A 27,802-nucleotide genomic window follows, 5' to 3' on the forward strand; every position below is an offset into this window, starting at 1 on the left:
TCCTTTGGCCTTGTCACACACACCCAGTTCCCCTGTTTGTTCTTCCACACAACCCAGGATCACTTTTGGGTACGACATTTTACTTTTCAACCCTTTCCGCTGCCACCAGAGGATTTATTCCTCACTCTATCAAATATGACTCCTAAATCACAGTTAACTAATATAACAATGTTTATTTATGTGTTTATAAGTAAATCATGTAAAGTGAATCATGGATGGTCTTAGTTTATTCAATTAATACATTGTGTTTTGATAACATTTATATTTGCTTATGAAGAATCATTTTTATCAAGGTATTTATTCATTTCTTATCACTTCTAACTCTTTCCAATCATAACCATAAAACAACAAGACTTGTACTTTCCTTGTCTTATTCTCTATCTCTCTATTACTCTTCACTTACACATTTCTGGTCCTAACTACCTAAACTGCTTCTATAAAACTGACATCCTTAACTGAAGTCCTTAACTGAAGTCCCTAACTCTAACTCATATTCCTAACTGAATTTGTTTAACTGTCTTCCATTCTTCTTATATTTCCTTGGTTCCACCCCTTCTGTTCAACCATTGGTTGCTAAATCAGGGTTCCATTGTGATGGACAGGAGTGGTTACTGACCTGTCCGTCACAGGCCTAAATACCACGTAAATTATACCAGAATGAGGGTGTGGTTATACAATGAAATAAATTGGGTGAGGGATTGGAGCTTTTGAATTCAATTTAAAGTCACCTGGTGCATGCATCCTCCTGGGAAAACTTTTAATTCATTTAAAGCTGTGTTGTATATTGATAAAGGGGGTCACACAGGCTTTTAGAACTGTTGCATATGAGGCTTTGTCCTGCCACCCTCCTGTTGGCTGCCTCTCAGGACAACTAGCTGCTGCTGCTGTGGTACTTTTTAAATAAATCTGTTATAGTGTTAGAACAGAATGACAGATAGAAAAAAGGATTAAAACAGAGGCTTACCTGCAGCCCAGCACATATGCAAGGAGACAGACACGTGTGCATTCATGCATGCATGCATGCATGCATACACATGCACACACACAGAGGGAGTAGAGAAGGAGAGGGAGACATGCAGTTGGTTCTGAAAGGGACCACAGACATTATTGACAAGGTTTGCAAAGGAGGAAAGCATGCAGCTGTGACAGAAACTGAGCAGAATCATGACTAGACATGGAATGGAGGGAGATGCACAGGTGCACACACAGGGAATGGAGAAGGAGAAGAAGCAGAGAACGCACAGCCATGATTGGCAAACCCCACTGCCACAATTTTCACTAACAGAGGCATTCCGGTATTCCAAAATGAATCAAAATCAATCAATCTGATATCTGAGTTAGAATAAACAACCCTCTGGTGGAAGAGTAAAATACATTGCTTCTGATCAAAATAAAACAATTCCCTGTCAAAACTATCTGCACTTCCATGTGCATTGTGTAGTCTTCTTTTAAAAAATTAGTTTAAGAAATGCTAAACCCTATTAAAATATTTTTTTCCTAGTATAAATGTGAATCTGAATCACAAACTTGGGAAAATTCCTTCTTTTGAATTACAGCTCACAATCCCCAAGGCAGCATGGCTACTAGTTTCTGGATTTTGGAAATCGCAGTCCAAAAAAGGTAAAATTTCTGAGCTCTGGATCCTACCCAGTGAGAACTTGAGAAATTTCCAGTCCTATATGTTTATTGTGTCCATGTGCTGTATTAAAGGGGCAGGATTACAAGATTTTTCAATGAGAAGCAATTAATCCTCCTCTTCATCATCATCATTACTAACAATAATAACAGAAAAACATTTTCCTGCTGTTTGTCTCTTTCCATGATTCAGTGCAAATATACTGAAGCCACAAAGATTTTGTCTAATTTTTAACATGGCGAAGCTTTCATAGAGACACATTTCCTTGAGATATATGAACTGCCAGATAGCTCAGTGATTTTGATCTCTGGCTATGGAGCCAAAGATTGAGAGATCGATTCCCCACTGTGCCTCCTTGACAGGGGCTGGACTTGATGATCCAGAGAGCCCCTTCCAGCACTGCATTTTTAATATTATTGTCATTATATTATTATTATTCCTTGCCCAGTTTTGCAGCATTCATTTAGCACAATAACTGCTGCCTACAGAGGCAGCCACCCACTAATATGGTAATTTTCCACACAGTCATGCTTGTTCTAATATTTCCTTGACTTAAAAAAAAAGATAAACCTCTTCAAAAATCCTACATGAAGCCATCATCTTTTTTGTTTCATTTTGTCAAAATACACCGAAGTGATCCCACATTACCCTGGGACATAAGTACCCTGCATAAGCATGTCACATAATAGAGACTGAGAGGTTTACAGGAACAGGAAGCCATTCTCTTTCTTAATGCTTTACTAACAACCTTCTTCATTTACAGCAAAGGATGGGATTCAATCATACGAAAGCTCACACTCTTTTTATTAATGGTACATAATGTAGCCAAATTTGGTCTCCAAGATTTGTAATAATGCAACACATCCTGATAGCTGCTGTGAACAGAAAATGTTCTATAATGTCCCATTACTTTAGATGGGCAGAAATTTGTTAATACCAATGGGACACCTCCACTTAACAGGTGTAATCCAATGACTCCATCTGTTAAGAACCTTCTCATTCTCTATCTCAGAACCTCTGTAGGTTGCAGAGGCAACAAAGCAGGAGGTGGGCAACCTACAGCGCTCCATATGTTACTATATGGTAAGTCTCATCAGCCTTCATCAGTTGCTTTTCTGGCTAAAGCTGATGGGAGCTGCAGCCCAACCAAAAGATGTCAACCGTGCAATACATAATAGAAATTCTTGGACACAGAGCCTTTCCCAGGAAACAGGAGAGATAACCACTGTGCAAACAGGACCTTGGATCAGGTACAATATGCTGACAATCTGCGAGTAAACTTCAGTATATTAGAATTCTTGTGATTAAGCAAATATGTTCCCTTCTTAAATGCACACCTTAAAGAGGTGAGGCAGTTTGAGTGTGTCAGAGAAGCTAGAAGCAATGATGTCAGGAGTTTAGACACCATTACAATGGGACTCCCAGGTCAAAATCAATCAGTTACTTGGCTAGAGCAAAGGACAAGTATGAATACTGTGTGTCAGTAATGACAGAGCTAGATTAAAGCCAAATGGATATCTAGTGGTTGATGTGCACAGAGGTAAAAGAAAACTCCAAGACTGCACAACACATACAATCGGAACACGGGACATGAAAAGTATGAGTCAAAGTAAACTGGAAACAATAACATTGCCAAGCTTGTGTCAGTAAACTAAAGTGGACTGGAAAGGGACATTTTCAGTCAGACAACAAAGTGTTTGGCTCTGGAAATGACAAATTCAAGAGAAATGCAGTGGCTCTAATACTGGGGCAAGATGTAGCACAGGCAGTTAGGGGCAATCATTAAGGTCTGGATGAATAATGTCAATCAGGGTTCTGGGAAAACCTATCAACATCATTCAAGTCTAAGCTCCAAACCAATAAACTTCTATGGCCTGCTCTAACCACAATATCTTAAAGTGTTGAGATAGTTTCTTAGATTTAAAGGGGGTCACCCCTGAAACTGTGAAAGTGTCAACCGTGAAAATGGACTTGAACAGGATGGTGTGTTTTTGTTGTTTTTAACCTCTAGATAAATTAGATGTCTTGATCTACAACTTCCCTGAAGATCAGCAATTTCAATCTGGAAAGACACAGATGCAGAGAAAACATGGTTCCAAAACCTGATACATTTTCTCACAAGCCCCTCAAATAAGGAGAATATTAAGGTCTCTGCTGAATTTCAGGCTCAATGGCACTGTTATTTGCAAAGGGTAAGCATGTTGCTACTTTTCTTAAAACTTCATAGATTTTCAAAAAGTTTGTTCAAGACCCCAAGTCAGAGTCAATAGGGGGAAATAATACTCTAATGCAGCAAAAAAAAATCAAATATCTAACAATAGATCTGAAGGATCCTTTATAATATACAGTCTACTGATATTGCTAAACATAGTGTGACAGTTGTATGTAGTGTCAAAACAAGCAGTTGTAGTTTGTTGATGCAGCAAATTCCCTGCAAATAAAGGGACGTACTGGAGCAATACCCATCCATTTCAATATTTATAATAATAACCATGTGTTGCCAAGTTAATTCTGATTTATTACAACCCTTTTCAGGGTTTTCCATTCAGAGAATACTCAGAAGTGGTTCACCATTTCCTTCTTATGCGGGGTGGTCTGGGAGTGTGCAGCTTGCCCAAGGTTACACAGGCCAGCTCTACTCACATGAGGCACAGTAGGGAATTAAACTCTCAGCAATACCGAAACCACTGAGTTATTCAGTCAGTTTTGAATATCTATAGCTTGTTGCAATTATATTGTGGGTTTTTTTTTTGTACCCCATATCTCCATGGGAATGTTACGTGTTCATAAAATGGAGGTAGAAGAGGAGGCAAGGAGAGAGAGTTGCCTTTGAGGCGTGTGACTTTCAAATACTGAATGTATGAATTCATGAATGGTCCTGATTTGGGGGAGGGAATGTCCAGAGCTACTTCTTGTTTTGAGATGGTTCTTCAGCTGTTTTCATGTATCTCAGCATCACAGGGTATCTGTCCCAACTGAGCCAAAAATCCTTCTAGCTTAGTGTCATCAGCAGACACTTTTTGATAGTTCAATCCCCAGCATCTCGCTTACAACGGATCCCATCTAGGGCTATAAGAATGATACACTGAAACAGTGACAGGATTAATCCCCAAGGCACCAGCAGATGGAACAGCAGCCACCTATCATGGCTGTTTAAACGCTGATAGAAGACATGAGTGAAGGCAATTTAACAAGTCTTCCTGTCTCCTGGTGCCAGATCTACTCCACATTTGGATTAGTATCAGCATAGCTGTCTCGCCTATGTCTTTCAACCTGAGGAATCATCCAAAAGTGCTATCAGTACTGTCTCTGTTTCATGTTTAGCCTGAAGCAAAAACCAGCAGGGGCGCTGGATATATGTAAGTAAATGCCTTTCCCAGTGTTAACTTAGCCAAAAAGCAGAAAAACAAAGAGAGCTTTCCCTCTACTGAAAGATGGAAGATGTTGAAACATAATATGTTAAAATGTTTGAATAGGCCAACCAGAGGCTGATCAATATAGCTGGATTCAAATGCAACTGCATCCACTTTTTTTCTAAAGACACCACGACAGTGGTCGGATTGGTGTGCCGGAGCACCACTTAAAGCACTCATGCGTCCCACCATTCCTGAAAAATAACTCTGGAACATATGGTGGGGTTCAGCACTTAAATGCAGTGGGAGGAATGCATGAAGCAATGATGAACCATCTTAGCTCCATCGCACTGTCAAGTTGCAGTAAGTGAAGCATGCAAACATGATTTGTAACTGTGCAAAGAGAAGGGAAGTCTCACCCATATACATATATAATTCATGCAGATCATCACCTAATTTATAAACCATCAGTTGAAGCTCAAACAAGGGCACAGCAAAGGGAGTTTATTATTTATTATCGTTTTGTTGTCATTTTAATTGTAGACATTGTAGACTGCTCTGAGAATTATTAGTTAATAATACTTTGGAAATACACTTTTGGAAACATACAGTTGAGCTGAATCATAGGGGACAAAAATGCCTCAGAAACCATTCTTGTTGGCTCCTAAGAAGACTCAATGGTTGCAGGAAAGTTGGTGTTGACTGGTACAGAAAATATCTGGATGATCTGTAGCCTTTTAAAGACCTTGCTGCAATGCACAAGACAGCTCTTGCTCCTAGTTCTCAGTCAATGGTACAGTGGTACCTCAACTTACGAACTTAATCTGTATTGGAACAACATTTGTTAAGTCGAAATGTTTGTAAGTCCAAGCACTATTTCCCATTGAAATGCATGGGAACGGGATTAATCCATTCCAGCATTTCAAAAAAACTACCAAAAATAAAAATAAAAATACAACAGAGCAAGTCCCACGCTGGGACTGCAAAACACACACACACACACACAAATCCAAAAACAAGATGACACAGTGCAGAAACATGACCCCCATCAGTCAAAACCCACCCTCCAAAACCCCCACCCACAACAGTTTTTTAAAAAAGGGAAAAGGAGCACCTTACCCGTCTGAAGGGTGCTCTCCGGGGCTTCTGACTGCCGCCAGTGGGAGGCTTGAGCCTGGCCGGGTCTCTTCGGCCACTGATGTCCCAGCTTGCCTTCCACTTGCTCCACACCACCCTCCGTGAGCCAATGGCAGGAAATTCAAATAGTAGAGGGTGGCGAGGAGCGAGCAGGAGGTGAGCGGAGGTGAGCCGGGAGGCAAGCAGCCAAAGAAACCTGGCCAGCTCAAGCTTCGCAGCAGTCTGCTGCTCCCGTTGCCCCCGTCAGGGCACCAAGGAGGCTCAAGCCTCCTGGCTGTGGGCTACCCCCACCACATCCCTTTCCCTAACTGTTGGGGCAAAAGAGCTACAAAGAAGCAGCCTCTTCACCACCAACAGTTCAGTAAATTCAAATTTCCCGCCCTTTCCTCCTGCCTTTTTGTGTTCGTAAGTCGAAGCTCCGTTTGCAAGTCGAAGCAACATTTTGCGAACGAAGCCATTCGTAACTCAAATTGTTTGTAAGTGGAGACATTTGTAAGTCGAGGCACCACTGTATATTGGTACATCTAGAAATGCACACTTATCACAAGAGTGCTCCTAACGAGCTTCATTTCCCATTAGGAGAATTAAAAAATCTAAGCAGCTGGATCAGTCCATATAATTAAATGAAGAGCAGGTCTTTTGTAAAGCTAATGACTCTTAATTGTTCATGCTACTCTGAATGTGCCAGGGCTATGGCTCTGTTAGCCCTGGTTCCTCTACCCATTTCTCTCAGCAACTGTTTCTATTTCTAGGTAGCAAATATTTATCAGAACAAAATCTATTCTCATATAATTCTTTCAAGGATTCTGAAAAATATCAAGCTTACATGTTTAAGTTCTTTTCCAATATTATACAATTATTTAGTTATTATTTTAAAATATTGTATTCTGCTTATTAACTAATAATTCTCAGAGCAGTCTACAATGAAATGACAACAAAACTAGAATAAATAAAACCATCCTATATCGAAAACAAATAATCTGAGCAGTCCTCTTGCCTGAAAACCAAAACAGCAAATAGTTTTGAGCAGCAAATAGTTTTGAGTCATGCTGACACGACTAAACAAATTGTAGAGCTTAACTGATGCCTATGCATGTCTACTCAGTATGAGCCTCACTATGTTCAGGGGATGCTTACTTCCAGGTGAGTAGAGGAATCCCACCTAAAACACAAACAAGAATGTGCCAAAGGGAATCATGAAGTGTAGGGAGGACTAGGGTGAGGTGTCACAGAGAAGGTCCTATTTCTGGTAGGCGCTTTAAAGGTAGGGGTCATCAGTGAAGCAGGTTCATGGTCAGGGACCCCAGTGAAATGGATTTGAAAATGAATATGTCAAAATGTTATGTTATTTCTATTTGGCCATCACCTATGGGCCACATTTCTGACAGGTTGCTACCACTTAAAGCTGCATTCTAAGCCACAAAAGGCTAAGGCGGAAAGCAGATTCCTCTGCGCTTGCATTTACACAGGGGTGGAAGAGAGCTAGACTCAAACATTCACAGATATATTTCCCTCACCAAAGCCACGCTTTCTCTCACATTTCACCTTTTTTCAAAACCACAGCATTCCCTGTGCTTCCCTCCCAGTAGGGGATATGTAAATAACTATGTGAATTCTGTTAAATTGACCAAAACCAACTTGAAATCAAGTGAACATTTAAGAAGCCCCTTCAGAGTAACTGGTCTTAATCAGGAAAGATGTTTATGCTGTGAGTTACAGATGGCTTCTTTCCCGTAACTGAAAAATCAAAATCTTGAGCATTTAGTCTAACTCTGTAAAATTGCTGATGTTTCTATTTTCTCTCACCATGCATTTCGAATACATAAAAATGTCTACCCAGAAGTTTCCTGTCTCAGTTTTGGAATGCAAATCACAGTGTGCCAACCATGTTAGATGCCCTCCCCTCCCCCAGATGTACAGAATGTCGTACATTTTTCCTTTTGCTCCAAGATGCTTTTTTCCTCCTCTACTATTATGATAGATGTCAAAGTCTTTTTTTAATTTTTATGAATAAAAACTAAAAAAAAAAACACAACTAAAGAAATCTTTAAACATATAATAAAAAGCCTTTTTAAAAAAAACATAGTGCTTCCCACACCAGGACCATTAGGGAGTAACTGACTAGACCATTTACCCTTGTGGAGTCCCCTTCCCCTTCCAAAATTTTATGGACTCTTAAATTGCGCTTTGTGCCTTCCCCTTAATTAATGCAAAATCAGTAAATACCCCCATATGTCTACAAATATATTTCTGCCACTTATGTTCTCCTAAATCTTGTATCACATGTCCTTTAATCATTAATTGCTATAACCCAGTCTTCTCTATATCATTCACTTAACAAAATGTTATTATCTATTTTCCAATTCCTAACAATAACCAACCTCACAGCTGTTAGGAAACTGAAAAATAATTCTCTAGTGGTCCAGTAACCTCTCAGCTTGTCAAATATTGATAGAAGTGCTCTTTTAGGACATACCACTAATTTGAAATTGCTTATTTTATTTATTTCCTTAAAAACCAATTGCCTAAATTTCAGTATATACTCATATTCACCTCTATGTATGAAAATACATACCTGTTTTCTGGCACCCTCTCCAGCACAAGTTAGAATAATTATCATCCATTTGCTGAAGTTTCACTGAAGTTAAGGACCATCTTCAAATTAATTTATAAAAATAATCTTTATCACTATTGTCATTGCTTCCTATATTTTATTTATTTATTTAAAATACGTTTACCCTGCCTTTCTCCTTAAAAGGACCCATTATTCTAGTATTCCACATATTTTTCCAAGCATTAAAAACTTATTTCTTCTCCCATATCAAATTCTCTTAATGATACAAGTAAGTCCTCCTTATTTTCAGCTTCCAGCAGTATATTATAAATTATATTTTCTGCAGGGGAGGGGTATCAGGAGACAAGTATCTAGTTGTCTCATCTGGTGGGGCCACAGTGAGATACAGGAAGCTGAACTAGATGGGCCCTTGGCCTGATCCAGCAGGGCTCTTCTTATGTTCTTACCATTCATTACCTTATTATCACCTTCATTTTCCTTTTCTAGTACAATACCTTCATATTTCATAAGTTCCCTACATTTACAATTTCCTTTTTTTCTTTTCTTTTCTTTTTTCTTTTTGGTCTACTATTCTAATTGCATATTATTCCGAAATACCTATCATTTCTTTTATTTGTTCTTAGTTCTGTATTTTTTTTTTCTAACCAATCCTTTATTCTAAACACTTTTCTCTTTATTAATAGATTCACAACCAAAGCAACATCTGAGGGCAAGTGGAGCCGGCCCTCTTGCTTTGTGGCTCTCCTTTTATTGAACCATTTCAACCGAGTTGCCTCTTAAGCTCTTGTATCTGGTGCCTTTTGCCAGATGGTGAAAACCTGTTAATAAAAGCATTTTAGGTTTGCTCTTCAGCTTCTATTTTACGATGTTGTCTATTGGCTGATATAACTATTTATATTTGTTGATCCACTTGTATCTTTTGAATGGCAGTTTATAATAATTCAATTGCTGTGAACGGTTCTGGTGGATGGCAAAACCAGTCAGTACTGCATAGTCCAGAATGGGCAAAAATGGGACTCACAGGCCAAGCAGGGCTCCTCCACCCATTGTTTGGCTTTCATAATGGTGTCTGCGGTAATCAAGACCTCTGTCTTCTGAGCTCCATCCACAGAACACCTATGGTCTATTTGAAACATGTATGTGGCGTTTAGATGAGATAAATTCTTGTCATTGAATTGTCAACAGCTAAGCTGGCAATCTCATGATCCTAAGAGAGGTTTCCTTGGAGGGGGAGATGTTTGGTTGTTTGTTTGTCTATTACAGACATTTATATGTTACCTGCTTTGGTGCAGGATCTGGAGATGTTCCTTTAGAGTTGGAGGTGTTTTGTTGACATCTGTTCCAATCAGAAAGAAACAGCAAATATCTCAAAATCTGTGCAGTAAGAATTCCCTGCTTGCACTGAGATATTTGGAGGACCTTTAGCCACCATGAAGTTGAACCAACTGAATCAGTGCATTTTCCTATTTATTTTCTGGCTTTGCCAATTTTTTTTATTCATCAGGGACAGTACTGCCTCCTTAGTATTGGAGATGATCTGCTGATTCTGAGCAACACGAGTCTAGATGATCCTCCATCAAGGCAAGACCTTTGAAGTATCAGCTCTGGAATTTCCTTCCTAAAGGCAGCCTACCATCTACCTGCTGTTGCCCGCAAAGGTATCTAGAATACCTTCTTTTTCCACACAAGCTTCAAAAATTGCTGATTTATCTTTAACTTCCCTTTATACTGATGCCAAAACTGGATCTGTGAAGAAAACTTATAAAATTCCTTGTCTTCTTAATTTTGGCTGCCTCAGGGGCTGGCGCCATCCAGTGTTTGGTCTTCCCCAGGGACAAGCTGGTTCACTCCTAAAGACAGCGAATAGACAAGATATTTGCTGGACCCAATCAGTCCACTCCCCAGAAGTGTCCTGTCCTCATTTTGCTGTCTCCTGTGTCCCTCTGCTTCCAGGAGGACATTTTCCATTTCTCTCTTATTTATTTTTAAAGTGATGCAGAACATAAAACACTGCCCTAATACACTTTTAAAAAATTCACTTCCTTGGCCCTTCCATGGAGACAAGGACATGTTTAATTTGCTAATATCTTGAAGTGGCTCTCTTCTTAAGCCACTTAAAGATACTGGCAAATTGTCAGCAGGCTGTTGCCGACCAAATAGTCACTTGAGACCTGTATGCCATTTCGATGTTAGGATCATACCAAACAGCATACCAAACCTCCTAATGACTGTATGTCACCCACATCAGCCCATGTATTTAGTATTTTTTCGTTTAGTTTGTTTAATGTTATTTTAATTTTCTTAACTGTTTTGTTTAATTCATTAATTAATTGGTTGTTATCTATACTTCTGAGTATTTTGTCCCCTTGTCATGGTCGGATCACCACCTAATAAAAAGCAACCTGACAATGGACCTTCCCCCTTGCAAGGAGCTGGGGCCTAATTTAATGTCCCCCCTTGCAGGCTACTGGATCCTATTGGATTCCAGGATTCCATGCGAGGGATACCTATTGATCTGGTTGGCGGCCCTGTCGAAGCTCTGATTGACGGATGGTTCGCCGCCTCCACCAGGGCTGTAGACACGATCGCTCCTAAATGTCCTCTCTGCTGCGGAGCTCATTCATTGCCCTGGTTTGATTAGCAGCTGAGAATTGTGAAGCAAAATAGAAGACTAGAGAGCAATTGGAGGTGGGACCTGATGGAAAATAACTGCTGTCAAGATCGTGTCCAACTTTTATCTTTTTAAGATAAAGGCTGCAAAGAGAACTTACTTTGCTGTTTTCGGATTAGCAAAGCTTCCAACCAGCAGGCGGAGTTATTCCATATAGTACGCAACCTATCCGGAATTGGATACAGTGATTGTCCTGCCCCTAGTATCTCATCTGACCAATTTGCATCTTTTTTAAAATCTGAAGTGGAGGCCATCCGCTGAGACCTAGTTCCTTATTTAAAACCGGTAGATCGAGCAGAGACATCCATCTCTCTGTCTTGTCCGATGAAGATCACCCACTTTCAGCTGGTTTCCAAGGAGACACTCTTTAAGCCCATTAGGAAAAAAATGAGCTTGGCAGCAATTATAGGCCCATTGCCAAGGTTTCTTTCCTTAGCAAGGTAGTAGAGAGGGTAGACACTGATCAGCTACAGGCTCTCTTGGATGAGACCAATGCCCTGGATCCATTCCAGTCGGGCCTCAGGCCGCACCATGACACAGAAATGGCATTGATCACCCTGCTCGATGATCTTTTGAGGAAAGCTGATGGGGGCAAAATGTCCGTGTTGGTTCTACTTGATATCTCAGTTGCCGTTGATACTGTTGACCACAGTACCCTCCTGGGGAGGCTCTCCGAGTTGGGGATTGGTGGACTAGCTCTTGCTTGGATCCAATTCTTCTTGGAGGACCATTCTCAGAGAGTCCAGCTTGGAGAGAATGTATCTGTCCCGTGGCTCCTCAATTGTGGGGTGCTGCAGGGATCGATCATCTCTCCAATGCTGTTTAATACAGTGGTGCCTTGACTTACAAATGCCCCTACATACGAACAATTCTACTTACAAACAGCTCTGTTCACAAAATTTTGCTTCAACTTGTAAACGGAGCTTCGACTTACGAACCAAAAAATGCAGAAAAAGTGGGAAACAGACTTTGGACTGCCTGGTATTGTAATTTTAAAATGTAAAAATTGGTTTAAAAGGTGCTTGGTTTGGTTTAAAGCTGCTTGATTTTAAAGGTTTTTTTTTTAAAGGTGTTCGTTCCCACCCTCCCTCCTTTCCTGTCTTTTTTTAACCTTAGGTCATCTTAAGTTTTTTTTAAAAATCTCCCCCTAGTGGTAAAGGACAGATTAACCACTTTTGCTTTAGTTCCTATGGGAACAAATGCTTCGACTTACAAACGGCGCCTCTACATAAGAACAAAAAACAGCCAGAATGGATTAATTGGTTTTCAATGCATTCCTATGGAAAATGCTGATTCGACTTACAAACGTTCCAATTGAGGAACATCATTCTGGAACGGATTAAGTTTGTAAATTGAGGCACCACTGTATCTATATGAGGCCGCTGAGTGGAGTCATCAGGGGGTATGGCGCTTCATGTCACCAGTATGCTGATGACACGCAGCTCTACATCTCCTTTTTTCCAACAGCAGTGGATGCCCTTGCATCCCTTGAGCGCTGCCTGGGGGCTGTGCAGCAATGGATGCAGGAGAATAGACTGAGGTTGAACCTAGACAAGACAGAGGTCCTGAGGATGGGTGCCCCTTCTATCTGTGGTTTGGGAAGCTTGCTCTTTTTTGGGGAGGTAACTCTTACCATGAAGATTGTGGTCCACAGCTTGGAGGTCCATCTTCACCCAGCACTTACCATGGAATCCCAGGTGGCGTCTGTGGTCCGTTCCGCCCACTTACATATTTGGTGGATTGCCCAGCTACACTCCTATCTTGATGTGGGGTGTTCACCACTCTGATCCATGCACTCATAGTCTTGAGATTAGACTACTGCAATGCTCTCTATGTGGGGCTGCCCTTGAGACTGATGTGGAAACTACAAATTGTCCAGAACATGGCCAGCAAACTATTAATTGGGTGAAAAGATACCAACGTATTTCCTCCACTCTGGCGGCCTTACACTGGTTACCCATTTGTTTCTTCATTGATTTCAAGGTACTAAATGCTTACATATAAAGCCCTAAATGGCTTAGGGCCTCAATACCTGGCAGAGCGCCTGTCCTCACCTAGCTGTACTTGCATAACTCAATCAAGCCAGACTGGGCAGCTGAGGGGCTTAACCCTGAGAGAGGCCCGAAAGGAGAGAACAAGAAACTGGGCCTTCTCGGTGGTGGTCCTCATCTTTGGAACACCTTATACCTGAAGATCCAACTGGCACCCTTGCTGGGAATTTTTAAAAACAAGTTGAAGACTTGGTTCTTCCGGCATGCTTTCCTCCCTCCCATTACACAGCTTCCTTATCCCATCTTGGATCCTGTTTTATTTATTGATCTTTATTGCTTTTATGAACAAAGTTATTTGAATGCTGCTTTTATCTTTATATTCTGTAAACTGCCCAGAGTATATTCCCGAATCTAGATGGGTGGGATAAAAATGGAACAAATACATAAAAATAAAATACAGTGGTGCCCCGCATAGCCCTCGCTATGGGAAACATCGCTCAACGAAACGAAAAAACCCACTGAAATGCATTAAACTTGGTTTAATCCGTTTCAATGGGCCCTGAAACTCACCGTTGAGCGATGCTTCCCTATGGCCGGCAGCCATTTTCACGCCCTCCCCTCGCTTAGCGAGGGCGCGAAAACGCTGCACGTGGCCATTTCGGGGCTTTTGATGGCCATTTTGGAGCCACCAAACAGCTGATCCGTGGGTCGCAAAGCGAAGGTTGGTAAGCGAAACGCTTACCAACTTTTGCTATGCCATTTTCGGCCATAGAGGCCATCGCTTTGCGATCGCATTAGCGATCGCAAAAACATCCTCGCTATACGGATTCGTCGTTCTACGGTGCGCTCGCTAAGCAAGGCACCACTGTAAATAAATGTAGCCAAGCCCTCAGTCCAGTAAAATGTCTCAGCAAGGAATTCAACAGCCAAGTGAGATTTCTTACACCTTATAGGGGTGAGATAAGGGGTTTTTATTTACCTTCTTAAAGTTCTCTGTATTTCATTTATTTGCAAAGAGCCTTTTTCTCTTCAAAAGCAAAGTATGAATACACAGCAACCAGAAAAGGATGAGACAATGGGAAGAAATGCACAAACAACCCAATGCAAAACTTGAAATGGACGGAAGTCCCTAAAACTAAGGAGCTCTCCTCTTTGTTCTACATAATTAATTAGCACAAGTTGATGGTTTTCCATACACACAAAATTATCTTCACAATTGCAAGGATGGTTCAAGAGCAGCAGGAAATTATGGCCAATCTTTGTTGGAGAGAACAAGAGTGTGTCAATTTTACGTCCTTAGTCAAAAATAAGCATTATGCAGAAGAATGCGATTAGTTTTTTTCACATTTGTTTGATTTATTTTTGCATGAAACAGCCAGCAGGGACTCCAAATTTGTTAAGAGCAGCAGCTCTTCTAGACAGAATGTTTCATACTCTCCTCACCTACTGTTTTCTTGATCTCGATCACTCCATGAAGCTGCTATCAGATCCCATGGGAAGGGGAGAAATTGAACAATGAGTTTTGCTACTTGCAGTATTCTCCTCTCTCTGCTTTTGGGTTAACAGCTAGGAGGAAATTTAGACTAGCGAAACACAGTGGAGGAAAGGCTCATATATCATTCCTGTAGTGCTGATGCTCTGACAAAGTTCTGAAGTCTTTCAAACTGTAAGAACCACCACTTAATAATCTTTTAAATGCAACCCATATTCTGGCTTCAGGTAAAAGAAACTGTAACGGGCAGCCATGACCTCACCTGTCCGTCACAGCTGGGCAGTGAATCATCAGCCAATGGTGTGACGGAGGGTGGAAATGAAGGGGTGGAGCTGGTATAAAAAAAGGGGGGGTGAAGAGTGTAAGAGTCAGATAGTGAGTGAGTGAGATCTGGAGAGATCTGGTGTGAGAGCTGTCAGTGAGGGAAAGTCTATGAGTTTAATTATATAAGAAAGTGATTAACATAGTGATTATCTTCCAGTGATTTACCTATTTTATTTTGTAATCAATAAACCAAGTTTTATTTTTGAAAGAAACCCTTGTACTTTTTATTTAAAGGAAAGGTTGGTGGCAGCAAGAGTGTGTGGTAGCGTGGTGGGCATTCTGAGAGGCCTGAGTAGGCAGTGACTTTGGAGTGGCCAGCCACGTTACAGGAACTTTTGGGAATATCCAAACATATATCAGACACTGTGAATGCCCTAATCAAACCTACTAATATGGGGAGAAAATATAAACCATTTTGCAGAATCTGTTCTAAAACATCGGTTGAGAAAGCTTCATCAAAGTGATACATAAAATATGAAAATGCGTTAAAACTGAAATAACTGGGCACATCTGGTATGTGATAGTGAAACATGTGGGACAAGAACTGATAGAAGAACCAATACTCTTCACCACAACAGTTCTTCAAAAATGATATGAATTGTTCCTAAACAACACTAAAACCATATTAGTTAGACCATTAGAATGTTTCATCTCACCAGAAGAGACGTCTTAGTACAACATTCAACACCTAAATTAAGGAGAATTGTTTGGGGAGGTCTATATCCAAGTTCATTTCTACTACACTGGGCAATGTTGGTTGATTTTCTTTGCGACATCCTGTTTTAAGAGAAAGGCAGACTACACACTTCCTAAATAAATAATGTTAGCCCTTTGCTTTTAATGAGAACTGAAAAATAATTATAGCAATAACTGTGTTTCTTTTTCTTACCAGTGTCATTGTCAATTATTAAACCTATATATAGAATAAGCAACCACAGGGATTTGACCCAAGGTAGATATTGCTTCCTCCTCTCTCTGATACAACAGCGAACATGACTTAAACAACCTACCTCCCAATCAATACAAGCTCTCCAAGTACTCCCAGGCGTCTCATAGCCATGAGTATTCCTCTGACGGTCATCCCTTCACAGAAACAAACCACAACTCTGGCCTTTGGCAACCTTTCCCGGAGTTTCTGTAACAGCTTTTCAAAGCTCTTCTCTCCTGCGTTGCTGTAGATCTTGTCCGAATGAGCAATGCAAAGACCTTCCTGAGCAGCCAACTCTTTGAAAGCTTCCATGCCACTCTCTCCATAATTTCCTATACAAAAGAAAGGAAGAAAGAAAAAAGAAAAAAAAGATTATCATAATCACCATAATTATTAGTTCCAAGAGAATACCAGCAACATCTGAAAGTCTGTGAAATCTGAAGGCAAATTAAAAGCACACACTTGGCAGAGATTCCTACCCCTTTATGCTTACCCTGGTAGGAGATTGAACAAGTCGCTTTTGAATGACTACAGCTCCCAAAATATCCATGTTTGGTTGGGATTCAGGCAGGTTTGCATTACAAATGTAAAGCTCCCAAGCTGTAGTCAGCTGAACTACTTAAATGTACATAGTTACTCTCTATCCTGTATTGGCTGCCTGTGGCAATATTAAGTCAGGGAAATGCCACTCTCTGTGGTCCAGAGCTGATTATCAGATTGCTATGGTAGGTTTCCAACACATCTATATTGGTGATTTCTAACCTTGAGTAACCCAGGTGCTCTTTGGACTGCAATTCCCAAAAGCCTTCACTACTAACCGTGCTGGCCAGGGCTTCTTGAAATTGCAGTCCAAGAACACCTGGGTTACTCAGGTGAACCACTGATCTAGATAATAATGAAGGCTATACTTTGATATTAATTGTGAGCCATCAAGTCAATTCTGACTTCTGGCAACCTTTTTTCCAGGGGTTCCTAGGTAGTGAGTACTCAGAACTGGCTACCTGAGTATGGTTAAGAGCCTTGTGGCACAGTGGTTAAACTGCTGTACTGCAGCCAAAACTATGCTGATGACCCAGGGTTTAATCCCAGGTAGCCCACTCAAGGTTGGCTCAGCCTTCTATCCTATAGAGCAGTGGTCCCCAACCTTGGGCCTCCAGATGTTCTTGGACTACAACTCCCAGAAGCCTTCACCACCACCTCTGCTGGCCAGGATTTCTGGGAGTTGAAGTCCAAGAACATCTGGAGGCCCAAGGTTGGGGACCACTGCTTTAGAGGTTGGTAAAATGAGTACCCAGCTCGCTGGGGGGAGGGGGGCAATGTGTAGCCTGCATAATTAACTTGTAAACTGCCCAGAGAGTGCTTAAAGCACTATGGGTCGGTATATAAGCAGCACGCCTTGCTTTTGCTTTTTGGTTTTTTGATGGAGTATTATGCATTACTGCTTTGACTGGGTTTTGGGTTTTCTATTTCTCAGAGTGGCATCTGTTTTTTTTTCCTTTTTAATACTCGTATATTTATTGTTTTTAACTTTAATATTCTCTTTTAATGATGTGAGCTGCCTCTTTAGACCTACTCTTTTTAAATATTGTCTTTTAATGATGCAAACTAGGGATGAGAACTTCATATTCATATCCCAGAGGATGCAAATATGAAGTGTGGCACCACAGGTGCCATGGAGGTCTGTTCCCTCCCCTCATAACCACCCCTGTCCACTCACTGGGCTCTGCATGGCACATGCATATGTCATCAGCAACATTGTGCCAATCACAAAAGCAGCCCGGGCAGCGATGCCGTGCCTCCATGCGCTGCTGCCCACTCAACAGCTGAGTGAGAGATTCATCAACCTCCTCACTGGAGTGGTCAGCAGAGCAGGGATGTGGGGAAATGCTGCTGGGGCTACTTCCTCGATTGGCACCATGGTGCTGGTGCTGGTGTGCGTGCCATGCAGAGCCTGGTGAGTGAGTGGACTGGGGTGGTCCTGGAGGGAGGGAATGGACCTCCATAGCACCTGTGGTGCCATGCTTCATATTTTCAGGGATACGAATATGAAGTTTCCATCTCTAATGTAAACCACCTTTGTATAGTCATTGTTTTCAGCTGTAGATATGATATTTCAATGATGTAAGCCACCTTGGGTCCTTTTCAGGGAGAAAGGCAGGATAAAAATATTTTAAATAAATATTTTTCTGGGGTCACCCTGGAACTGTGCAGCTTGGCCAAGGCTACCAGGGTTGGCTTTTCTCCCAAAAGGCATAGCGCAGAATTTAACTCCTAACCTCTGATACCTAACTCACTGAGCTACGCCTTCAGCTAGGCTATACTGTACTGTCTCAAAATACCTAATTATTGCTAAGGAGAAAGTATGGGAAAACAAGCGAGGGCAAAAGTAATAAGCACGGTTTGTTCTTCCATTTTCTTCATGATTCCTTAATTTTCGGTGGGGGGGAATATTTTCACACTTGACAAATTTACATAATGAGACTCTGTAATATATTTGATTTGGAGGTTGACTTCCTTTTGTCAACAGAGAATGCAGCAGAAGACCAGCATTTGGAAGAAAGGCTGAGGGAGGAAAGCAGTGTAAAGGTTAACCAAGAAAGCGAGGATTTTACTTACTCTGGGGGCTTGTTAATGCTGAAGAGACAGAAATCAATGGTGCTGTCAGCTGTTAGGGCACTAAGAATAAGCACCAGGCTGAGAACAAAGAGGCCCAGTGTTCAGGTGGGCAGGATATCTCCTCTCTCTCTTTAAATTGTTGCAATAAAAGTGTTGCTCAGAGCATCCCTCTCTCTGGTTTGGAGCTAGATGGCTGCTTAGCCTGGCTTGTGGGCTCTGTTTTGCTATTCTGTGTTCTGAAGAAATCTTTAAAAGCCTTGGTTACATGGATTTGTCTCTTCTTCATTTATTTTGGCATGAAGTTAACAAGGGGAAAGAGTTGTATAATGTTCTGCAAGGTTTTATAGAACAAGGCTAAATGCAGCTCTCCCCCATACCCTATACAAGAATTGCTTTCGGGGGAGGTAATGAACAGTATCAGATCGACATTAGAGTCTGTTTTCTCTACTTCGTTTTCTAAAGGTTTTTTTTTTTTAAAAAAAAAAGCCTTTCTAAAAGTACTTTCTAAGGTGTGCTATGCAGATAAATTGGGAGTTCTGTGCTGAAACCTGGGCACCCACACCCACCCATTCTCAAGTCGTGTCAGAGATAACTGGATCAGCACGAAGGTCTGTGTATGTTTATTGCTCCAAATGACAGCCTTCAGCTTTCTTGTGGCATTTATTTTCTGCCTTTGGGGATTGGAAAAAATCTTCTACATCCTTACGCTTATCTTCCCTGCCCTATGATATGACAAGGCTCCACACACTGGTCTCAGATTTCCCCCTGCTCCCAAATTCTCAGGGAATATGATGCTACTGCCTTGGCAACATGAGCTATTTGTGAGGAGTGGTATAAGCTGCAATCCAAGAACAACATGGCTCACTTCTTATAGAAGACCATGAAACCATGAAAGAGGCTTCCTCCCTTGCCTTATATAGATTTATTAAAATTACAAAATAATCCCTGGGCATACACTGTTTCTGTGTGATGTTTTCATACATTCCAATACACATGCATGGGGAAATGGGACAGAATATCAGCCCTAGAATAATTTCTTAGCATTCATGCACACATATCTGTTGAAGTGTTTTACTGGTTTAAAAGAACTTACGTTTTCCTCTTTCAATAAAATGAAAGTAGAATAGTACACAAGAATTATTCTGATATCTATCTCCCACCATATCTTCAACCTTCTCAAGATGGTGTTTACATTTTTCCCAATTTTTACATACAACAGTAGATTAGGCTGAGAGAGTACAACCAGCTCAAAATGATCCAGTAGGCTTTATAACAATGCATTTCAACCCTGATCTCTCCTGTTCCAATTCAACTCTTTAACTATTACCCTTACTAGCCATAGGAAAGGAAGGGGTGGGTGGGAATTCTGTCTCAACATTGGAGGCTGAGCAGTAGTTGATGGAACTGAGTGTGATTACCTACAGGTCAGAACACTTTATTGTCCCTAATTTCATGTGTGTGTGTGTGTGTGTGTGTGTGTGTGTGTGTGTGTGTGTGTGTGTGTGTGTGTGTGTGTGTGTGTGTTTTCCTTCAAATATTTGGGTACAAGTTAGAGTGGAAAGGCTACAAACTGGCTTGAAGCAAATTGGTTGCTATTTGTAAAACAAATAACTTGGATGAATTCAAAGCACATTATATTCACAAAGCTCTAATAAGTATACAGAATTATAGTTGAAACAGTTTTGAGGTAACTTTTTACTTCCATATTCTCCAAAGTAATTAAACTAATTAATTTTGATGCTTTTGAAAAACCCAGAATTTTACTAGAAACCACAATAGTACAAAACACGGTACCCAACCAGCTCATGGTTACCTCAAAACCTACAGCAGAGCAATGAGACACTGTACAAGCCAGCACCTGAACCATATGATACTACTTGCCCATCAGTTAGTGAGACCATGTCATTGTAACAATATAATTAGATAAAAAGTTATTGTTGCCTACAAAGAATTTCAAGAGTGTGTGTATGAAGGTATCCCCTGTTAAATGACAACCCTAATGTAACGCTGGCTAGTAGAAAAAGGAATCAATTATAAGTAAGCTGTAAGCTGTAACTAGTTACTTCCAAGCTCTGCTTTTGACACACTTCTTATACATGGTAGACTGGAAATAACATTTCTTCCCAATCTTAGCTATTGTATTTTGATGACCCTCTATTAAATTTCTCATACTACCCAACTGTTACCTAAAGGTGTTGGTGGTGGGTTGGGGCGGGGGAAGGCAGAAGTTCTAAGGTTGGCTTTTTTTATCTTAAAATGTTATATAAGTCTTCTATTGACTTTAATGGGAGCAAATTTAGGTCAGGACAGAGCATTTTTAAAAAATTCCCTGGAGAAATCTTTTTTATTGAAAAACTCAAGCAATGCTATTAATTGTGTGTGACAGTCAAGAACATTTGTCTGCCACAAGCAAGTCTCGTATATTCTTTACCTATGCAACTGATTACTATTGAAATGGAAAATGAACAAGGCTATGTGTATTAAAGACATTTCTAGAAGAAAGTCAATTAGTTTAAGTAGAAAATTCTCAGAAAAGAAGACCTGATTTCTTGCATTAAGGAAGGGAAAAGAACCCACTCTATATAGTGCACCTTTTCTGTCATTCAGTTTACAATCCAATCTGATCTTATAAAAGACCCTGCACCATTTGGGTGTATACAAAAGCATAAAAGGAGTCCTGGAAACATTCAAGGTGATCCATAGGCACAAATCCATGCAATATGTTCTGCAATGCTAATACAATCGCTGTATCACTGCTATGCTTTGTTTAATTGCACTAGTGTAGATGTTGAACAACTCAGAATTCAGTTCAGAAAGACCTGATAGTTCAGGAAATCATAATATTGTGCTGCTCATTGATGTTATGCATGTATCAGGGCAGACTTACCTTTGATCAGCATATTTACAAGGAAGCAATTCAGGAAGTTTACATCCACACAAATTATATACAGCACTGCCATCATGCCAAGTCATCTTAGGGCACAGGTAAGATGACCATCATTATGTAACAGCTAGCAGTTAGAGCCATTAGCATAAAAATGAATGCAGAAACTAGCTCTAATGTGGCAATAGCAACAGGCTGTCAATCAACTATTCCTGCAATTCTGTCATTATCCACTAATCCCAAGGTCACTCAGCAATCTTATCTCTGTATTATCCATGCAAGGATGGCACAAACGCACAAGTGCCAATGGCATAACAGCACAATGCCGCCACCCAATTCAGTGCACACACACTTCTTCAGAAGTGGTACTGCAAGAACTGACTGCATCTTCTGTGGTACAGGCCACCATGGAAGAATTAGAAGGAAGGCAGAAACTGAGAGCTATGAACGCAGCTTTGGGACTGCTAGCAGAACAGGGTAGAGACATCACTAACACAGAAATCACCATTTTGCAGAGCAAAGAAGTCAAGAACAGGCAAGACGGAAAAGTGTAACACCGAACTACAGCCTATTGTTCTACTGTACCTCCATTCTGCAATGGGTTTGTTGTTGCTGTTGTTGTTTTTGTGTGCCTTCGTGTTCGTCCCAACTTATCCTCAACAGCCCTGCTCAGCTTTTGCAAACTCAACCCATTTTGAGGGCTACCTTACCCTCAATGGGCAGGAAGTATTATTATTTTGATTATTGTTTTGATTTATATACCACCCCATAGTGGTAGAGCACTATCTGGGCAGTTTACAGCATAATTATGCAAGCAACACTTTGCACCCCCAGTAAGCTCAGTACTCATTTAACTGACTTCATAAGGATGAAAGGCTGAGTCATTGCTAAGTTGGTTACCTGAACTCGTTGGAATTGAACTCAGGTTGTGAGCAGAGGCTTGACTGCAGTATTGCATTCTAACCACTGCACCATGAGGCTCTTGCAGACAGACTCTTGAATAAGGGTTCAGATGTTACTGTTAGAAACAGTGCTTCCACCCATGCCCTGAGGGCTAAAGCACACCTTCAGAGCACCACTGCAAAGCCCATGTTCAGAAATGTCTGTTTCTAGATTGCTCCATGAAGTGAGAGAAAATGTGTAATTGTGAAAGCATGTTAAAAAACAGAAGGTTTATTCGCGGAGTGTAAACAGGGCTTTCTTTGCACGTCTAATTCCAGAGTCATGGATAGCACAGCTGAACACATTGCTGAAAAAAACAATGTAGCAGCAGAAGAGCTGCATTCCTCTGACTGTGTGTCAAAACTTTATCTGCAACACATTTGTATTGTTGTCGTGTGAAAAGAAGGGCGAGTTGTTTTGTGAGAGAAATGGTTGCATTGATTAGGCGTCCTTCAGTCTCGAGAGACTATGGTAACGTGTTCTGAATAGAGGACTTGGAACAGCAGAGGCAAACATGAACAGAAAGCACAACGGGACATTATCGAGGACTACCACCGACATTCGCCTGATAAGTGAGGGAAAAGAACACTAGAGGAGAAACCGGACAAGGAATTTGAAGCACACGGTACATTTGCTGTGTTTTAGCCGCAGCACCTGCTTTAAATGTGAAAGAAAGAAGAACTGGGAGCTAGAGAGACCAGCCACAGAGTTAGAGTTAGAGAAGGGGAAAAACAGGTGTTGATGGTGGGCACCCACTGGAAGCTTTTCGGTGCTGATTGTTTCCTGTGACATAGACCTTTCCCTCCCATCACCTTTTCTGCATTTTATTGGTGAAGCACAGCCACCTAGATCTGTATGTTACAAGGTTCCTTTGTGGGGATATATCCTACAAAGGGGGGGGGAATCATTCGTGCACTTGGAAGGTTAGCTTATATGATAGGCTAGCATATCATTAAGAAATCATGCTTCCCTATGTGGTGCAATATGCCTCTTATTTTTGCATTTTCTATCATCTCCATATCTTGCTGTGAGCAGGAACATTTAGGGAAGGTCTGCCTCCATGTCCTATGGGCTCTCCCAGGATCCCTCCCAAGGCTATTTAGTGGGCATGGACTGGATCCCCTTTCCCTGGACACTAGTGGATATGCTCGAGAAACACAGAAGGCTGGCAGGAGCTGGAAGGTGAGAAGGAGTCCACCAAGGAAGCCGTCTGCAGATGGGGGAGGGGCCTGAAGAGCTGTTGGGAGCAATTGGAAGAAGAGAGGAGAAAGACCATGGACTTGCGGAGCGGGCAGACACACCAGAGTGGAGCCGTGAAGATCGTGTTGGAAGGCGTGTACTGGCTTTGTGGCTTTTGGAAGTAATCCTCCCTTGGTTGATCTGAGTCGTTATTTGAATTATTTGAAAGAAGTCAGTTTGGAGGAGCTTGAGGACACTCAAAAAACCAGGCTCACACTGTGAGATGTCTACCAGGAGTTAAAGAAGGGAAAGGTCACTTGACAGGACTTGACCCCAAATCAACTTCACTGCCTCCACATCAGCTGGCTCAAGATATCAGGCTTAATCCGCATTCATGTGCCATTACAGTACATTATAAATAATTCTCAATAAATGTGTTTGGAACTTCTTCTAAAAGGATGAATAATTATGGAACATTGTTTGTGATCCCTACCCCCTTGGAGGAGACATACCCCACTCACACTTGCATTCCATTGACCGATTTATGACTGGCCATTTGAATGAAAAAAGGGCCTTAATTTGCAATTCTGATTGTCAAAGCATTTACATCTGGGGAAACTGCATTGTGAGAAGAACAATGGCTGCATTGCAGAGAATACACATTTTAATTTCTAGCTTGACTCATATTTGGTGGTTCTGAGAACACAGTAACATACCTCCATGATGTGTTCCCTGGACAGGGTCATGTATATCCCAGGTGGACCACATCAACTGAAAAACAAATTCAAATCCTATCCTCCATTTACACTGTGTGGCCATCGGCTGGTGCTGTCCATTAACTTCAAATAAGATATTTAAACTTACATCAATTAAGTTGCAGGTCTAATATTATTTGTTCACAAGGAATAGGAATAAACCCTGAATGAGCTTGGGATCCGGACTGCTCCCAACTTTTTGTATACTTGCACCCAGAGTGGGTTACTGGATTCCTAGGGCTGCTATATCTTTGAGGGACAGTCAGCAACGTGAGATTTAGAAACCATGCTCTGTCTGCCTAGGGGACCGAAAGTAGAAATATGATTGGTCTGTTAGTATTGGTTTTGGTTCCCTGCCCCCTAAATTCCCTCTATTGTTCACACAGATCAATAGGAGTGCCACCTGGTGGCCAGAATGCAGCCTTCAAGACCAGTTTGATTGCCCAAATTGGCAAACGGATTACAGTTACAAATGAGAGCCATGACAACGGATCTCAGCATGGAAATCCCTTGCTCAGTATTCCAACCAATTCAACACACCTTCATCTCGTTTTGGCTATTAGCTGCAGCCACTCCAAGTCGAATGTGGAAGGCTGCAGAGATGGCTGAAATCATTTCCGAAGTCATCGACATCTTTGGAAAACAATCCTTCCCACCCACACCACAAACACGTCATCATCGAAGCTCATTTTTCAGTGTCTAGTGAAAAGTAATATTGGCAGCTTTCCTGTTGCTTTAACAGTGAGCTTAGATCATCTGAATTCCTTGTATTTTCACAACATGGCAGTTTGTCAGGTTATTTATGGACAGCACAGTATATACCTTGTGTCTGAGCACTGTGGTGTTTAAGGGGTGTTGTGGAACCATAGGATTTGGACTGAAAGTTAGCATGACCCCCTTCCTTTAGGATTTGGGACTATATAATCACTGATGCCTTTTGAGCTGTACTGTTCTGTGATACCCCTTTCCTTATTTCCTTAACCATATAATGTATAGTTTGGTAATCCCTTGCTTTATGTGGGGATTGTAAGGATAAAATAGATGGAGAAGGGGAAAAAAAGAGTGAGGTGATCTGATACTATGGTAACAGAGTGGCTTACAAATAACCTCACTGGGCAGAGTTGTAAGGCAACAGCTAATAAGGAATAGCAGAGCATATTTGGCACTTAGAAGTTTGAACAGCAGCTGTCTTCAAGTGTGTTCTGCTTAAAGGATAAAAACGCCATCAGAAACAAAACCCCTCTCAGAGCTTAGACAGAACGTTATCGGAGCCCATCAGAAAAGCATGTTATGAGACAACCCCCATCCCCAACCCGCCTGGAGGTAGAACCGCACAGCAAGGAGTTAGCTTGGCTAACCTATGTTTAATCTCCTGCTTTTTCTTTTTCTTTACTTGATGTTCACGGATGCCGAGGCCAAACATCATTTGAGTGGGAAGAGTATAAACTTGCAACCCAGGACTCTTTTTCTACACATCTGCAATCTCATTCCATAACAATGAGATTTACCCCAATACCCTGATCCAAATCCCCTTCCCTATGATCTTCCCTTACCCAATGGAAAATGAATAATTTTTTTAAAGTAGGAAACTAGAGTATTTTTGTCTCATACTGAAAAACAAGAACCAGCAGATTGCTATAGTTCATTATTCAAAGTAAAATTCTTGTCAAAGTAAAATGAACGGAAAAGAAATGCAATATAGATAAGAACATACTGACTGGAGAATTTTGCGGGAATTCTGAGGTGCCATATCCAAAGTCGGTATAGCCATGGTCTAAGCTCTGGCAAACGAAGAACAATAAAAAGATGGGGTTTTTTTTAATGATACAGATTTTTCTGCTTTCCCACTGAATTGTAATAAGTACTTTCTTTTTAGAAAATGTGTGGTGTGTGGTTCTCAAATACATAATACTTATAATACTTATTCAAAACTGATTTCAACAGTTAATTTTCCCATATGCTGTTAATTTTTTTTTAATGAATTTTAGTCCCAAACTTGCGGCTTGCCATATTGTTGAATGCTTTTTGTTATGTTATGTGGGGTTTTAAGTTTTATTAAACCTTTACTGTCTTGTTTTCTATTTTCTGAATGTTGCTTTTAAATATTTCCCCTCTGTTGCAATTTGGATATTCAGTTTTCTACAGACAGCAGTTGTTTCTTATTAAGAGACATGTATGGGTGTGTGGGAAGCTGAGGGCCAGGCACAAGTGTTTATTAGCCTCCTACTTATACATGTATCTGGCTCTTTTGAAACAAGCTTTTAAAATGATAAAAAAAGAGAATAAGGTAAGACTAGCTATTGCTTGCTCCCATCATGTTTTTGCAGCCAAGATGAACGTGGATTGCCTCAAATAAATATGAACTGGGGGAACAACAGCCCCCCTTGCCTGTGTTCTCTGTAGTCACCATCACCGTTAAGTATGTAACCAAGTAACCAACAGTATATTTCATAATGTAAAGTAAAAATGGGTGCAAGACTTCAGTACACTTTACATCTTTCTTTTTAGAGTACAAGTGTTTTGTCCTTTCTCAAGGCAGACAAAGGCAGCATTTAAAAATTGCAGGAGAAAAGATTACATGGGCAAATGGTCTTCCTGTATACGGAGCTTGGTTGAAAAGGAAGAGGCTTGGATTTCATAGGAGGTGAGAATTTTACCCTTTTAATATAAAGAGCCCATGTGACCAAGCAGGCGGCGTATGCTCCTGCTGTAACATGGTCCAGCTGATGGCTCATAAATCCGTAGGAATATTTGGACATTTACTTTTAAAAGGCCTTGGTAACAGCAGCTAGTTTTCCCCACTAGAGTACTTAGTTACTATTACAATTATGTTTGAATTACAGTTTTTAAAAGTAATTCCCGTTTCTCAAGAATAACTAAATTAATTATTTTAGGTGCTTTAAAAATATCACAGCATCCTCCTGTCCATCTTGCTGCTCATTCTCCTCAGCAGAGCACAAGCCAGCCATTAGCTGAATTCTGTGACAGTCTTCCTTGACCATTTAGCGAGTCCATACCAGGCAATTAGAAAGGCAGCCAAAAAAGTGATATTTATAATACAAGAGTAGTTAGGGAGCTTATCTCATGTCAATCATAAAATGATACAAATATGCTGATAAGGTGATTTAACTGAGGTACAGTTATTGAAAAACAGAATTAATTATGGGCAATGAGTGGTTGATTTTTAGGTAGTCACTTGCAATATCTAGCCTGCAGTAACGGCGTTCAAAGGAGTTACAGAAAAGTAAAACATGAGCTATATGACATGCAAGAGCAAGGGAAACCAGCAAAATAACATTTCAAATGAGGAATCCCAGAA

General features: G+C 40.8%; 1 protein-coding gene across 4 annotated transcripts in view; it reads right to left on the bottom strand.

Annotated features, from left to right (window-relative positions):
• The window catches only part of GRM1 (glutamate metabotropic receptor 1), a 247,624-nt gene that overhangs the window by 166,891 nt on the left and 52,931 nt on the right, over positions 1 to 27,802 (bottom strand). For all 4 annotated transcript variants that reach the window (XM_020810631.3, XM_020810718.3, XM_072995650.2 and 1 more), the window contains exon 3: positions 16,190 to 16,439. In XM_020810631.3, the coding sequence (XP_020666290.3) occupies positions 16,190 to 16,439 (250 nt within the window). The remainder of the gene's footprint in view (positions 1 to 16,189; positions 16,440 to 27,802) is intronic.

Source organism: Pogona vitticeps, chromosome 1 (assembly GCF_051106095.1).
Source record: "Pogona vitticeps strain Pit_001003342236 chromosome 1, PviZW2.1, whole genome shotgun sequence".
Taxonomy (NCBI): Eukaryota; Metazoa; Chordata; class Lepidosauria; order Squamata; family Agamidae; genus Pogona; species Pogona vitticeps.